The sequence below is a fragment of the Populus alba genome, chromosome 2 (assembly GCF_005239225.2).
Source record: "Populus alba chromosome 2, ASM523922v2, whole genome shotgun sequence".
Taxonomy (NCBI): domain Eukaryota; kingdom Viridiplantae; phylum Streptophyta; class Magnoliopsida; order Malpighiales; family Salicaceae; genus Populus; species Populus alba.
This window is the reverse complement of record NC_133285.1, coordinates 6,831,249-6,847,617: the sequence shown is the minus strand read 5'-3', so window position 1 is coordinate 6,847,617 and position 16,369 is coordinate 6,831,249. Positions and strand designations below refer to the sequence as shown.

Sequence of the window (16,369 nt, the reverse complement as noted above, 5' to 3'; positions counted from 1 at the left end):
TTGAACTCGTGACCGCTTAGTCATTAAAACTTTGATACCATGTCAAAGAATTATTTCAACCCAATAATTTAAACTATTAAATAAAGTTCAAGATATAATTTATATTATTCTCTAACAGAAATGGCATTACATTAATGGAAAATGAATTTAAAATTTAGTTTGTATTTAAAATTCATCTTTAATAACGATGCAAACTTAGAAACTCATTTTTCTAGTTGTTGATTTCTGTAGATTAATACAGCATTTCCTTTCTCTTTTCTTTTCAAAATATCATCTCTCTTCTTGTGAAGAAGCACGTACCAAAGCCTTCAATTCAAGCCCAACGGGGAGTATATATGTCTACCATGTTTAAATTTCGATAAACAATGACGTACGGAGCAAGACATTAGTTTTACATATATTGAAGAGCCGATAGATCTATGAAGATGAAACAATCATTTCATAAATATAAACAATGAGATTAAAAAGTTATGAATTAGAGACCAGAGAATATCTTTGTTTTTTCCTTCTAAAAGGGTGTTTTACATACGCATTTTAAGACTTGAAATAAAGATTGCTTTGAACTTCTGGAGGGCTGAGGCGGCGGCGTCTAGTTCCGCCTCTTTTGGTGAAGAACGTTAAGTCGCCAAAACAAAGAGAAAAGAAAAAGGGTTACGTCAAACGAATATTATATTAATCAAATATGTGAGAGAAAGGGAGTGTCTGCAGCTCAAATCGATTCTTGAGTAGCTGGTATTGATCATGTCCGTTCTCATAAGAAACAAAAGAGAGAGAGGTGTGGTGGGTTGAGAAGAGGAAGTCTTCGGGAGCAATGAGTGGTGGTGGGGTACATGAAAACTTCCATCAATGTCAACATATGTATACGGCGGTTGAAAGAATGAAAAGGATAATAGCCTCCGGAATCCAGCCAAATCAAGCTCCAGTATAAGCTATGTCTGTATCTGTGTGTATACAGTAAGTATATCTGTCCACTCCGGCCACCCTTACCTAACCTGCAAAAAACGAGAGAAACGAAAAACTATCATGGCCGCCGTCCCTTCCACTCACGATCTCACATGTTACCACATCCACAGTCTCTCTCTCGCTCTCGCTCTCTCTATCTATGAAAAGTCCCTCCCAACTTCCCCCGCAATACCTACATCAGCAACAACTAGAATCTCCCTGCTATTTCAACGCCCCAACAACAACAGCACAGACAAAAGTGTATGTGAAATGTGACCAGGCGAGCTTTTTTTATGTTAACACCATCAAGTTCAGGTGCTCTGTTACTATCACAGTCCCAAATAATTTCTTTAACCTCATCCAATGTGAATGGTACCTCTAGAGAAATAGACAAAAGATGACAAAAGTTTCTAGAATTTCAGTTTTGAGCAAGATGGCCTCTCCTATTTTTCAAAAGGCAGGTCCCTTCTTTCTTTAATACTCTCTAAAGTCTTAACTTCTTTCTCTAAAGCTTTAAGTTTTTTCACCAGTGTTGCCGACAATATCTCTATTCCACCATGTTCTCAGAGCTTGTTCAAGGACTTTATAACTTTTTCACAACCACAGATAGAATTCATAGAAAACCTCTAGAAGCCCTGAACCATTCTTCTAAAATTAGATATCATCAGGTTTGAGTATCCAACACCAAATGAATAAGTCTACGATCAGAAATAGACTTAGAAAAACCACACAAAAAGGAGGAAGGGAATTTTTTCAACCATTTAGAAGAAAAATCAATATGACTAGCTGAGTTACCCTTAGACCATATCAACTTTTTACCCATTAAAGATAATTCAAACAAATCACAAGCATTTATACAATCCCCAAATGCTTCCATGTAACATGTGATAGTAATCCCACCTTTATATTAGAAGGAAATATAGTTTTATTAAAATCTCCCGTAAGACATCATGGCTTAGTAATATTAGCTTTAACTTTCACAAAATGATTTCATAAATCTTTTTTAAAAGAGTTATCATTTAAGGCATACACCACTTATATAACACATTCAAAGCCATAATGAGAAAACCCTCCTTCAATATGAATTACGTTTGTGCTGGTGCTACAAGCAACCAAATATAAAAACCTAAACTTTTAAAAATACACGAGTAAAAATTATTTTCAAGTAAAGTATCTAGCATAGTCTACGTGAACAAGGATAAGGGGGGTTCAAGTATAACAAAAACAATTTAAAAAAAAAAAAATAGGAAATAATTCTAATTAAACGATTGAAATTAACTAGAAGAACAACCATTGGTCTAAGTCAACATCCACCATTAAAATTTTATAATTGATCTTCAATGCAAGTATATATTGATTTACACTTTGAGTTTTCACCAATGGAACTATTTTCACATCTCTTTTTAATTGCATTTAATTAGAAATAAGCAATCTAATTAATCCTAACTACTAAATATATAACCCAAGACAAATGTTGAAAGTGTAATCTAGTTGTAACCTTAAAAATTAGAGAGATCAATAAAACTAAATAACAGAATCACAAGTAATTACGTTTAATTTAGTCGAATAATCTTCTTAAGATTTAATAATTTACAACATTATAAATCACTAATTCTTAGTTACTTCACAAATTACGGATATTAAGATTAAATATCTTAATATATTTGCGTATGTTTCTTAGCTTAAATTTCAATTAAGAAAATGATAAAAGAAAAACAAATAACAATTGAAAGAAGAAAGATCAAAGTTGATATAAAAATCAAATTTCAAGAGATAAAATTGAAAAGAAAATAAAAAAAATATTTAAAACAAAATATATAACAATAAAAAAATTGAGGATGAAATTTGATATAATTAAAAAATTAAAAAATATTTTTAAATTTGTAACAACTCCTGAAAAATATTTTCTGCCTAAAATAAAAGAAAAAATCTTTTTCTAAAAAATCAAGCTTAATTTTTCTTTGACTGAAAAATATTTTTTCATAAACTGAGATGTACACAAAATCAAGAAATTTTTTTTTCTAAAAACCAAGTTTAATTTTCTAAAATTTTTTTTCATTGATCAGTTTTTGTAAAGGTAAACAAACATATGAAAAATTTAAAAAATAATTTTCAGAAAATACTCTTCATAAAAACAAACTAGGTCCGAAATAAATAAAGATATCTCAATATAAATTAAATTAATTTTTAAATTAAATAAAAATTTAAGTAATATTCAACGTGGTTAAAATGAGAAGTTTGAAAAATAAATTAATTAATAGTAGATTTTAAAAATAGAGGGAAAGCACAGAAATAAACACCCAACAAAAAAAATCCATATTCTCCTTCCCAAAAAGTAAAACCCTGTACTTGTGTACCCAAAACAAGTACAGGGTTTTAAGAATTTTCCTTGTAGTTCCCCCCTGTCTCCATGCCGAACATATTGCTCGAGTTAAAAGAGGTCACCGAATAAGTAAAGAGTGGCTGCTACCTGCAAATCTCGAAATTAGATCGAAAAACTAAGAATAAGAATTCAAATGAGACCTGTCTTCGGCAAAGTCAATAAGAATTCAAATTAAGATTAGCTGCTTGTGAGACTCTCCGCCGACGGGAGGAAAATGAGACCCCCGAGGGTACCTCAATTTCCAAACTTGTCATCATCAATGGAGTTCAAGAAATATTCTATGGAAGGTGCGATGATCCAAGCGTGGAAACTGGAGGTGAAGAAGGTAAAATAGAGTTTCTTTTAAGAAATTAACTACCAAGTTATTTAACTATGTTGTGAACAAGATTAAATTTTCAAGAAAAACTGGTTAAATTATGATTTTTTATTAAATTTTTAAATGTTTTTAAAAATTTTAAAATTTTAATCTCAAGTCAAAGCATTATATTAAAAGATTCCACATTTATAATTTTTTAATACCTCAATTGAGAATTACAAATTTTCTTTACATAAAACTAATTAAAAAATATTAATAAAATCTTGACATGTGTCAGAGTTCACCCAAGCTCATACATGCCTCCACCCTTGTTTAGGATATTAAATGTTCGACATGATCTAGAGATAAAAAGAATTTAATTTATTTAAAACTTTTTAACTATTAAGATTATGATTATTTTTTTAAAATAGATTCTTGCGAGTTTATAAGGATATGATATTTTTATCATAATAAAATAAAAACTGGTTAATAACCTCTATCAATTTTCAAGATTCAACAGTGAAGAGATAGTTTCACAGCTCGAAGAATACTCTTTCTTTACCTTTTATATATATATATATATATATATATATATATATATATATATATATATATATACTGAAAGTAAGACCTCGTTTAGTTTCTTTAATTTTATCAATATGCAAACAAGGACTTGTTATTTGATAATGCACTATTTTTTTAATTAATTAAAAATATATAAAAATAAAATTTTTTATATTATTATTATTACATTAGCATCATAAAAAAATCTAAAAAATATTTATTTAGATAAAAAAAAACTAAAAAAAAACAAGTTGAATGAGAAAAATAACAATCTCTTGAATAACGCTTTTGCTACGGGAAAAACTCAAGAGAAAGGGGAAAGGTACGGATCCGACAAGATATCATTGCTAGAATTCAAGTTCAAAAGCGTGCTCAATAAAAGATCGAGAGGGTAGGCAAAGGTTGCATATGCTGAATTCCATGCAATCATCATGGTCTTTCACAGTGACGGAGCAGAATATTTTAAATGAGGGAACAAATATATTATATGGATATACATTAAAAATTAATTCGAAATAAATATACCAACTCATATAAAGTAAAATTAATTTAAAAATATTTTTAACATAAAAAAACTTACATTATAATCATTTTCTTTAAGTTTTCATAATAATAAAATTAAGTTCAGTTACATAATAATTATAAATCTTCCATATAAAATGCATGATAAAATACACATTAATTCATTACAACTCATTTCACACACCCATTACCATATAACATGCTGTATATAATGCATGAATATGAATTAACATTAATAGTTTAAATTTATCATGATAAATCATTTTTAAAAACAAAAAAATAGTTTTTTTTTTTTAAAACCAACTTTTAATTTTGTAAATATCAATTTTTATTCACTGACAATAATTAAAATGTTTGCTTATTCATCGATCTCATGAAAAAATTTAATTCATATCTTTATTAATTCAATTAAAAATTGATGATAATAATTAAATAAAAATGGATTAATAACGTAACTTTTAATTAATTAAAAACAATTAAATTAATAACTATTATTAAAAACAATTAAGGGGGCAATTGCCCCCTAATATACCATGTGGCTCCGCCACTGGTCTTTCAATCGATTCCTAAAGTCTTCCAAGTTTCATGATGACAGAGTAAGGCATCAGATATTTGGTGGATCCCACTGCCTCTCAAACCTTGTCCGTTCTATTCGATTTTTCCTTTTTATTTAGCTAATTTCATAGATTGGTTGCAACTCTGAGGGCCTGAGGGGGGTGTTCTTGCAGGTGAGCCTTCGATATCTTCACCAAACTTTGCTATCAGTCTCTCAGTCGTCATTAATTCACCAGAGATTATGACAGCTTTGTAAAATAGTCACTAAGTCTGTTACACGCCCTTTAATTTCTTGTACGATTAAGCTAAATATGGAAGAAAAAGAAGTCAGTGTCAAAAAATCATTCTAGCCAGATGGCAAGGGAGCTCATAGCAGATGCTTGAGCTTTAGGTGTTCTAGATTCAAATTGATTGTCAAGAAATCAGCCTTTTTTTTTTATTTGAGGTTCTGGCGGGTTTTGAACTGCATAAATATTTATTTAACATATGCCAGTATCGTTATTTAGAGCTAGCATCGTTAGCATTTCACCAGCCACTGCAATTCCGGCAACGATGAAGATTGTCAAACCCAGACGACCCCAGTTGGGAGCCTTCGCACAATATCATTCCATTGTTTATGTGCTTGCTACGTACTCCCTGCGTTCGTTGCCACTTAAAGTTATCAATCATGGCAAAGTCTGCAACCATTTCTATCCATTTGATACTTTTTTTTGCGATTAATTAGGCTTTGTAGGCCAATTTATTTTAATCATGGGTCTAATTAAATTTTGAAGTAAATTTTGAAGTAATTTGGGTCAAATTAAAATAATTAATTAAGTAGAAGGACTTAATTAGGCTTTTAATAGGTTAAAATTAAATTTATAAGGGAGTTAGAGGGTAAAACATTAAGTTTGAAAGTCTAATTTGGATTTAATTAAAAAAAAAAATTAAAATTTTAAAGGATCAAATTTCATTTTTCCAAACCCAGTTAAGTGAAATCATGGTCAAAACTGCAAAAACAAATATCAAAGTTTTGAATTAATTAAGGTCCAAATTGAAAAAATTCAAGACAATGAACCTTTTTGAAAAAGAAGCGTGAATTTAGGGATCCAATTAAGTGAAATCAGGGGGTTAAAATTGCAAGAAAAATCAAAGCTTGGGGGTCAATTAAGGTCCAAATTAAAGAAATTCAAGACTAAGAACCTTTTTGAAAAAAGTAGCGTGAATTTAGAAACCCAATTAAGTAAAATCAAGGTTAAAATTAAAAAAAAAAAAAAATTGAAGGTCAATCAGGGATTAAATCAAAAAGATCCAAAATTAATTAAGGATCAAATTAAAAAAAAAACACACACACTAAACTCGTAAGGTCATTTTAAGATTTGACAGGGGTGAAATTAAATTGATTCTAAAAATCAAAATTTAATTGAGGAATTAATTGAATAAATAAAAAAATTGAGGGCTAAAATTAAAATAAAAGATTTTAAATCTAAATTAATTCATGTAACTTTCTAGTCAAAGGTTTCCTTACCTTGTGAATATGAGCCAAACTACCCATTGATTTTTTGCTCAAGGCATTATTAACAACATTCACCTTGTCCGAATGATACTGAATTGTATAATCATAAGTACTTAATAGTTTTTAGCTCTAGGCATCATTAATAACATTTCAGGTTTTATTAGATAATTTTGATTTTTTTTTAATTTCAATCTTTTTAATTTGTTTTTTTTTTCAAATTTAATGTTATTTCTTTTCATTGCTATTTAAAAAAAACTATGGTTGTAAGTTTTTTTATTTGAAAATCTATTTTTAATTTTATGTTTTAATATTAAATTGATTGAAGATTAAATTTTTTAATTGAATATGTGTATGCAATTTCACAGGAAATGAATTAAAAGAATTAATCCAAGTTTTATTTTATTGTAGCTAAAAAAAACACCCTTAAAAGTAAAACAACGCTTAACTTGGGTCTAGGGGTTTATTTTTTTAAAAAAAAAAATTCACTCTTCAAAGCACAATGTTATTGTTATATTGCCCTTAAAATAATAAATTATAAAGCATGGCTTTAGGGTTTTTTTTGTAATCTTATATTGGTTTTTTTCATTTTAATCATTTGGTATGTGGCTATTCGATCTTTTAATTTGTATCAATAATATTTTTTTAAAAAAAATTATTTTTTCTTATTTCATACTTAAATATTAGATTGATTAAGAAATAAATTATTTTTTCTACTTTATATAGGATTATCACCATTTCAAGCAATTTAAATTATCAACTTTAAATCATAACGAACATATTGAATTAAAAATATAAAAAAATCAATTGTGATCCATAGTTTTTTTTTTTGTAAAATATAACGCCATCAAATTCATATTTAAAAAATATCCTGGCATCTTGATATCTTTTATTTTTTGACATTTAGTTAAACAATTGTTTTTCTCAAAAAATTCAAGTTATTATACTTTATGGAGTCAATGACCAGATTTATAAGTTTTGTGTGGTCAATCATGTTTCTCGGCTTATGGGTTTGGCGTCATACTTTTTTTAAAAAAATCAAACTCGATTTCGATCGTTTATTTTTTGTTATCATGTGGTTAAAAAAATTATTTAAAAAAAAATCATGTTATTGAACTTTAAAAAATTCATACACATGTTTGTAGGTATGGGGGTTCACTCGGTTCTTAATTTTGGAAGGTTTGATTTTGTTTTTTTAAAAAAAAAATTAACCTGATCAATCATATTTAATAATATTCTCAAAAAAAAATTGCACTCTTAATATTTTTCAACTCTTCAAGAATTTTTTTTTCCCAACTTATAGGTAAATGTACTAGTTTTTTACTAAACAGTAAGAAATACTTTAAAATGCGTCTTGTACATTAGTTTCATTTATTGTCTATAAGGAGAAAAGCCCGGAAATGATATCATTTTTCACATTAATCTAACACTTCAACAGTATGCATTGGTGTAACTTAACAGGTCATATGGCATCCACAATGTGATTAGCTCTAGAAAAACATTAAAATTGATGTCTTTTATAGATTTCTGAACATACTAACCAAAAAAAGAGGAGCAAAATCAAGTGAATGGGTTCTGTATGTTAAAATCTTGAATCCATTAATTTTATTGTGGGTGTAAATATATTTTCAAAAAAAAAAAACCCGCTCCTTCTAGAATTGTTTTAGCATATATTTGGTACATCGTGTAATAATTAGACCAGTTCTATAACAAAGAAAGAAAATATATTTTTGACCGAATATTCTCTACCAACTAGGGTTTGCTTTTCTTTTGCTACGTATAAAAGCCCGCTATACCTCTCTTTCTCCGTCACTCATTGTTTTTGCTCTTTCACTGCAACAGAAGAGGAAATGGAGCAAACCTTCATTATGATCAAGCCCGATGGCGTCCAGAGAGGACTCGTAAGTTTCTCTTCTTTATTTCCTTGAACTGGGTTTCTTCGTGCTATCAATTTCTTGACTGACTTCTTTATAATAAGTTATAGATTTAGTGCCTCTTAATTTGTTGGGAAGAAAGAGAATGATTAGATTCATCATGGGTTTGAATTATTTTACTATATAATGAGCTTTTAAGCCCAAACGAGATTTTTTGTGTTTCAAGTGTATGATAATTGGTTTAAGTTTTCTAGAAATATCAATAGATTTCCGTGCTTCTCAGGTTGGTGAGATTATTTCAAGATTTGAGAAGAAGGGATTCACTCTCAAAGGTAATCAATTTGCTATTGATTTGTTTAAAATGCTGTAAACTTTTGTGTATGTAGTGATAAACAGAAAATTATCATTTTTTAGTTATATCTGAGTAATGATTAAAATATCATGGTCGTTACATTTATTATGAACTGTTTGGGTTTAGGTTTGAAGCTACAGACTGTTGAGCAATCTTTTGCTGAGAAACACTACGAGGACCTGGCCAAGAAGCCATTCTTTGCCGGTCTTGTTCAGTATATTATTTCTGGCCCAGTTGTTGCTATGATTTGGGAGGGAAAAGGTGTTGTTGCCACTGGCCGTAAGATTATCGGAGCCACAAATCCTGCAGCTTCTGAACCTGGAACTATCCGTGGTGATTTTGCTATTGATGTTGGGAGGTTAGTTATTTTTCGAATTCGAATTTTCCTATCGATGATTCGTGATAGTGTGTCTTCTGTGACAAAGATCGGTTCTTGGTAAAGAACGTGGCAATAAATCATTCATGTTAGAATTGACTCGGCATTTTAATTTTGAAATAACTATGGCTGTAGCATACTGATCACTATTTGCAAACCATAACCCATATATCTCTAACATCAAGTTTCATCTGGCATACCCTATTAAAATATGCATGGTTGCATCTTCAAATCAGTGATATCTAAATATCTAACATAGAAACATTACTGCTGCGTTGCAGGAATGTTATTCATGGAAGCGACTCTGTTGAGAGTGCTACTAAGGAAATTGGACTGTGGTTCCCTGATGGCCCTACTAACTGGCAGAGCAGCCTGCACCCATGGATCTATGAGTAAAACTTGTGCCGGTTTGGAAGTCGTTGGCCATCGGCCTTCCTTCTTATTTAGCTTCTCATGTTTGTTCCATCAGTGAACAATAAATGGTGACTTCTAGTGTGTTCAAGTCTGTACTCTGCTTGCTTAAGTTAATCAGCATTCTTATCAACAATCATCATCGGTAACAGTTTAATTGAGTTAATCTTGAGTTCTATTTTATATGGAGTGAATATTGAAAGACAAATGTTAGCTTGCATGCATAGCATGTTTGTTTTAACAAATGTTTATACGTTAATATGTTATCATCATGTTACACAAATGGATTTTAACCGCCGACCGATTGTTTAAGGCCATTGTTTAAGCGTAGGAAGCATGTTTTTCCCAACATCAAATGCTTTTTTTCGAGGTGAAAAATCCTTGGATTATGCCATATCTTAGGTTAGGATGGAAAGCAACAGTGAAAGTAGCATATTTCAAAGGTCTGATTCCAAGTAATCTTTCTGAAAATTGTTCACATCGTTCCGCGTTCATTTGTGCACAAGTAGCCCTTTTATCATTATGTAGCCGTTTTGAGAGAAAATCGTGAGGGCTAGAACATGCTAACAACTACTAAACGAGCTCTCAAAAGTCAAAGATATCAATCAGACTTGATGAAAGCAGTTGTCAGTACTGGATCTCCGATCCAAATGAACCAGAAATTTCAGATATCAATCAGCAACAGTGTATTATCCAGAAGACTAATCCACGCCCATCATCGAGTTCAGACTGAGCGAAAGTATCCAAACCTAACGTTGGTTCAGACTGAGGGAAAGGATGCCCGCTGCTTGAACTGTGAGCATCAAAATGGTTGGCGACTTTCACCCCCCTATTTTAGAAATTCAAGCAGCCCGGCGTGGCCAATCCGTTCCCTGGAAGAGAACCTGGAATTATAAAAGAGAGTAAGGATGGGCAAGAACCAAAAGAGCTGGATCAGAATTCCCGCTCAATTTCTTACAATAGGTAATGAACAATTCAAACCTACCTAGAGTAAAATGGGAGGCTCTACTGTTTTGCGTGGGATGCTAGAAATGAACCACCGCGTTCGGAACCTAGAAGGAACCACACCTGTCATCATCCTTAAAAACACATCAAGTTTCTTCCCTTTTTCCGCTACAAGAAAATTGACAAACTCAACAAAACCTTTTTTTGAGATTAAATGGGGGATTCACTACATAGCTTATGCTAAAGTTTTAATGAGAAGCAACATATCATGTACAAAACACCATCCAACTAAAAGGAACAAGGAGAAGAACGTGGCAGGAACCCAAATGTGCCAAATGCTGGCAGTGGTTCTTCTTTTGCAGGAAAATTAACTCTACAACTACTATCCTATCGTGTAAGGAGGGTGTAAGAGGGCAAGTCTTCTAGCCGCATTATGTCTTCGGACAGAAGCTCCCTCTCTAGTTGACGTCGTGTACATTTCATAACCGCCTGGTGAAAATATCATAGAAAGCAAATTAAATTAAGGTCTACGCAGATATCAGAGAATCAATTTGATAGATATCTTAAAGAGCCTCGGTGCATCCTGAACACTTTCAAGCACAGCATTCATAGCATTTATGCAAGACCTTAAAATTGCCCCAAAAGTTACACTTTCATGATAGTATGCAAGATCCAACGGTAAATCATGCAACATGGTAGTGTTCAAGTCTTTCCCTATCTCTACAAGGAATTTTATGATGCAAGAAAACATACATTGAAGTCCATATAGGAGGCGCGCATGGTAAGCCATTCATGATCCATAAGCTTGAATGTTATGCAATAGAGAAGGTCAAATGCCGAGTCATTCTCTGCCAAGGCAAAAGGCAAAGATTAGTTAAAAAAAATAACCAGGATAGATACTTTTGGTGTTAATATTAGTTAAATCAGAGACTCAAGAGCAGATTTTCTAGACTAGAATACTGGGGAAAAAGGAACTTCATGATTTTCTTTTCTACACCAATATACTGGGGAAAAAGAAACTTCATGATTTTCTTTTCTACACCAATATACTGGAGAAATATGCAGAAAGAGCAAGAAATGCTTCCATGCATGCTGTTTCAACAATATTCCATCAAAAACATTTATAAACCAAAAAATCTAACACCTCAGAAGCTTAATATTACCTGCAAGAAACTTCAAGAAAGTTGCTCCCACCAGTGTTCGTGGTTTGACTGTAGAATTGAAGCACATAGTTTACATTTCCAGAAAATCAAGTTCCAATTCCAAAAATCTAGTTTCGAAGACTGCAATTTGGATGTGCCATAGATATTAATCAATTACATTGAGTTTTATACAGTTACTCCAGATATATTCCAATTCAAAATTGCAAATATACTTTGTTTGCATGCAGCTTGGATATAAATGAATTCTATTGAGCTTTGCATAAATAAAACAAAAGGACAACCATAATTGTCCATAAAAGGCAAAAGAGCATTCACAAGACCCTACAAGAAGCTGTAGAAACAAGTTTCAAGAAAATCTCAAAAGAATGAGAAAAAACACAATTTCAGAATGACATGTAAACCATATCCATGGGACATCAAACTTCAAGATATTCTTACTATTCAACAGAAACCAAAGACTAATAACCATAGAAAGGAAACTTTGGAGATCAGTACACTCCTCCAGATAAGAGTGTTACGGATTACCAAACAAAATTAAAGAACTTTTCCCTGAAAATACCTGCTTCAAGATCAAGCATCTGAATAAGCATAAACGTGATGTTCACACCAGCTACAGCAAATGGGTATTCCCATACTGATCTATCACCTTCCCTCTTTTGAAGAAGATCCTGAAAGGACTTCTGCATGTAGCCATGGACAGGTTTGGTTACTTTCAGAGGAAAAAAGATGATATAGATAGCAGAATTTAAATAGTTCTCGTTTTAAAATTATTATACTTCCACAAAAAAAAATTATGACACTTAACTCTTACACAGGTTTACTAATCTTAAAGCTTATAAACCATTGGGTAACATGCATAAAAATGCAATAACTATTGTTAGTGGCACACATGCAAGTGCACAGATTAGCTCAAATGCCATGAGATAGAGAAATTCAACAAGTCTGAACCTGAATATTGTGGTTTCCATTAAACAAAAATGTAATGCAATGGTCTAGGTTTCCAAAGTGTCACCTAAAAAACATTCAAAAAAGACCGAGGAAGCCACAGAGGAAATTAAGTTGACTAAGGTTTCTAAACAATACGTACCGGAAAATTCCTAGCAAAGAACAACAAATTCTCCAATGATATAAAACCACCACCCCTAGAAAAATAAATGCGAGTATCATAAGCATAACAAGGCAATGATGGTGGGAATTGCTGAGAACAACATCAAGGGATTAACAAAGGAACCGATGGTCTACCTAAAATCTGTTGATGGATCCTTTCCTTGCCAACCCATTTCCTTCCACTGCTCAGATATCAAACCATGAAGTTCTTCTTCAGGAAAAGCAGCATTCCATAAGGCCTTCAAAGCTTCCTACACGAAAGCAGCAATAAGACATGATAACATAATCAGGGAGCCTTCACATTTCAAAAATTTTATAGCCTGGTAATATGCATGAAACATGTGAATTGAATAATTGACTCATAAAAATGGCAAATCTAGCAAATAAGCAATTCATATTTTAAATTGGCTGTACTGATTCTACATCTGTCATGTTCATATCATCAATGGAACCTTCAGAAGAATGGGTACCTGGTGATCAAGAACTGAACTATCATAGGGAACATCTATACGGCTCTGCAACCTCTGCAAGCATTCCTCCTGAATGCATCAAGGAGAAGATAATAATTTAATTGGCGAGGATAGTAAGTCACTAAAGAAAAGCCAAAGAGTAGTTAAAAAATGGAGGTCAGTGTCTTTGATAATTCTCATTTGGCATTGCTGGTGCAGCAGATTTTAACATTAATGACAACAGAGGATGAATATTAACAGGGTACATGTACTTTGAAAGCAACAGATGAGTACAGAAACTATTAAAAAGGAGGAGGAAAAAATATTCAGTGTTCTGTTATAGTCCACCACAAACAGAACAAATGTTGGATTTACATTACAAATAAAACACACGTGGAAAAAACAACAAAAGAAGGCACCAGGAGATGCAGAAAACATTGTCGATGAAAACTTCTTCCTAGTAAGCTTGTTTTCCCTTTGAAAAAGAGATACAAGGAAAGAAAACTAGCTTTAGATCGATCAGGAACAAAAAAACATACCTGCACAGGGGTTAAATCAAATGATGGACGAGCATCACTCTCTCTTCTTTGTGCACAAACACAAGAAAGACCACGGCCAAGCCACGCTGCTGATCCTGCCACAGCCTCAGCTGTAATACAATAAAAACTTCTAGATGAAAATTTCAATTTCTACAACTTCAACAGCAAAGCATAACAATGCAATGCAGCAACATTCCAAGAACAACAAGCAGAAAACAATCGACATGCTTTATTGCTAATCCCCAATACAAGCAGGAAAAAACATCATTCTTAACGAGCATGCTTCATGCTCAATATCCAACAATCTTTTCTTCTAAACCGCAGTAACAGAAATAAGCTTCACAAAAAAATTTAGGTCCAAATTATTGACAGCCAAACCAAGGCAAAATGTGATGGTGGTGCAAAATAAACATCCAAAAAAGTTGACTTGTCGACTTCAGATTAAAGTGTATTAAAAGCAAAAGAAAAAAAAAAACCATGTACAGATATCTAACTTCATGAATAATCATAAATAGACTACATATGCAGACAATTTAAAAAAAAAAAAAATTGAATACCAGAAAACATAAAGGTGACATGAAGAATTTCGTGTTACTCAGAACCTAATTAATAGTAAATAAATTGATTCAATTCAAGCCACAGATCCAATATTAAAAAATATATATATATACAGTAACGACAGCACATTAACATAGAAAGAAAAGGAATTAAAACAAGATTACCAGAAGTTGAATTGCAAGTATTATTTCCTCGCTCGAGACCTTGAGAAATCCTCCTCACAGCTACAAATGATCCTCCTCTATCATCCATCTCTCCTCTCTCTCTATATTCACTCCAACATCTCCCAACTGAGAAAACCAGACAAAAACCTAAACATCACAAAATTGACAAATATATATATATATATATATATATATATATATATATAACGTAAACGGATTGAAATATGAGTGAAAAAAGTACCGAACCACGGCGGAATCGGAAATGCCGGCCGGATCAGCTGTCAACCGGATCGGAGTCAGCAACAAACGGTAACAGATTATAGAAAACGAAGAACGGAGAACGAGCGATTCTATTTGTTCGTTGAATTAGCAAAGGAGGAAGGAAATGTTAGAGAAATTGTCAGAGAAAAAAGAAGAGAATCTGTTTTGAATGAGAGGGTGAAAAAGTAAAGGTAAGCTAGGGTTTGTTTTGAGATCTGAGAGAGCGGTGTGAGTTTTTCGTTGTATTCTTTTCTGTTTCAGTCTCTCTGGATTTTTGGAGGCATTTTGTTTATTTGGGGAGAGGGACAGGTGATCTTTTTAGAGAGTGACGAATATAATGGGGATTTAATTAATACGCCAGTTAATAATAATGTTACGCTTGCGGGATAGAGATGAAAACATAACCTTCACGCAATTGCTAACCAAAAACAATCTCGAATTTAGTTTCAGCTTCAATGCCGCGGCGTCTTAAATGGTGTTTGATCCTGTACGCGTGGGCGGTGGTGTGACTCTGCGTGTGGTTACGGCGGGTAACGGATCGGGGAAGTTGATGTTCACGCTGATTGGTGGGGGCTTTAAACGGGAGGAAAGGGTGTCGAGCGGGAAAAAAGAGGGCTCCTGAGAAGAAGGTTAGCTGGTTAAGATAGGATAGTTAGGTAATTTGCTTGCTTTTAATGTTTCTTCTTTCCCAAGAGTTGCCACTTAAATGTTTTTATTTTTAGCTTCACTTTTTACACGATAAAATCCGAATCATTCTCTAAATCTAAAAAAGAAAAGAGATTGGAGAAAGAAATTAACTACTTCAACGGGCAGCTCGATGGGCTACGTTGGAAATTAAGTACAGGTCATTACCGCATAAATGTTATCCCACGAGGTTGTATCGATGGGACTATTTCAAGGAAAAATGTGAAACGTTTTGACAGAGTTAGCTTTTATACTAGTTTTGCATATTAAAAACCTGTTTAAAAATATAGTTATAGTTATTTTAAAAAGTATTTATTATTTTGAAATGTATTAAAATGATCATTTTAATTTATCATTTTAAAATTAGTGTATTAAAATGATTCAAAATATAAAAAAAAATATATAAAACACAGATTAGCTCGTGTTTACAAACATCCTAAAAATATGAATTCCATGTAATCATCAAAGATAAACTAAGAACATGCTGGATGGTATTGTCAATTTACTTTTTAGTTTCTAAAAGCATTTGGCTTTTGAATAAATAGAAGGGGGGAAAAAGGGGGGAAGATTTGCAAAAGGAGAAAGGAAAATACTATTTGCGCGATATAAGATGAGAAGCAGACGGAAATGCCCTTGAGAAAAGTGAAAAAGGTCACATGGGATGTCGCCAAACGTGGACCAAGGGCACGATGGATGGAGTTCATTTAAGTGCGCAGGGACTCCGCTAAAACAT

At 32.2% G+C, this 16,369-nt stretch overlaps 2 protein-coding genes across 3 annotated transcripts; one reads left to right on the top strand and one right to left on the bottom strand.

Moving 5' to 3' along the window:
* Window positions 1-8,509: 8,509 nt before the first annotated feature.
* LOC118042162 (nucleoside diphosphate kinase 1) lies at window positions 8,510-9,949 on the top strand. Its single transcript, XM_035049758.2, has 4 exons — window positions 8,510-8,654; window positions 8,911-8,959; window positions 9,106-9,337; window positions 9,637-9,949. Exons 1-4 carry the CDS (start codon window positions 8,604-8,606, stop codon window positions 9,749-9,751), a joined length of 447 nt encoding a protein of 148 aa, XP_034905649.1. The 5' UTR covers window positions 8,510-8,603; the 3' UTR covers window positions 9,752-9,949.
* A 950-nt stretch (window positions 9,950-10,899) lies between these two features.
* On the bottom strand, window positions 10,900-15,575 carry LOC118042161 (uncharacterized). 2 transcript variants are annotated; one of them, XM_035049757.2, is made up of 10 exons: window positions 14,938-15,575; window positions 14,692-14,817; window positions 13,970-14,079; window positions 13,452-13,520; window positions 13,117-13,232; window positions 12,962-13,016; window positions 12,434-12,554; window positions 11,875-11,922; window positions 11,465-11,559; window positions 10,900-11,200 (listed from the first exon to the last, which is right to left on the bottom strand). In XM_035049757.2, exons 2-10 carry the CDS (start codon window positions 14,777-14,779, stop codon window positions 11,099-11,101), a joined length of 804 nt encoding a protein of 267 aa, XP_034905648.1. In that variant the 5' UTR covers window positions 14,780-14,817; window positions 14,938-15,575; the 3' UTR covers window positions 10,900-11,098. The 2 variants fall into 2 exon arrangements, with proteins under 2 accessions (XP_034905648.1, XP_034905647.1); XM_035049756.2 differs by having other exon boundaries at window positions 14,933-15,573.
* Between the last annotated feature and the right edge of the window lie 794 nt (window positions 15,576-16,369).

Coding starts and splice junctions, on each gene's coding strand:
- LOC118042162 (XM_035049758.2), top strand. CDS start 8,604: ATGGAGCAAACCTTCATTATGATCAAGCCCGATGGCGTCCAGAGAGGA. Junction 8,960..9,105: donor GAAGGGATTCACTCTCAAAG/GTAATCAATTTG, acceptor GTTTGGGTTTAG/GTTTGAAGCTACAGACTGTT. Junction 9,338..9,636: donor TTTGCTATTGATGTTGGGAG/GTTAGTTATTTT, acceptor GCTGCGTTGCAG/GAATGTTATTCATGGAAGCG.
- LOC118042161 (XM_035049757.2), bottom strand. CDS start 14,779: ATGGATGATAGAGGAGGATCATTTGTAGCTGTGAGGAGGATTTCTCAA. Junction 13,521..13,969: donor TTGATTTAACCCCTGTGCAG/GTATGTTTTTTT, acceptor TGATGCATTCAG/GAGGAATGCTTGCAGAGGTT. Junction 13,233..13,451: donor GTTCAGTTCTTGATCACCAG/GTACCCATTCTT, acceptor GCTTTCGTGTAG/GAAGCTTTGAAGGCCTTATG.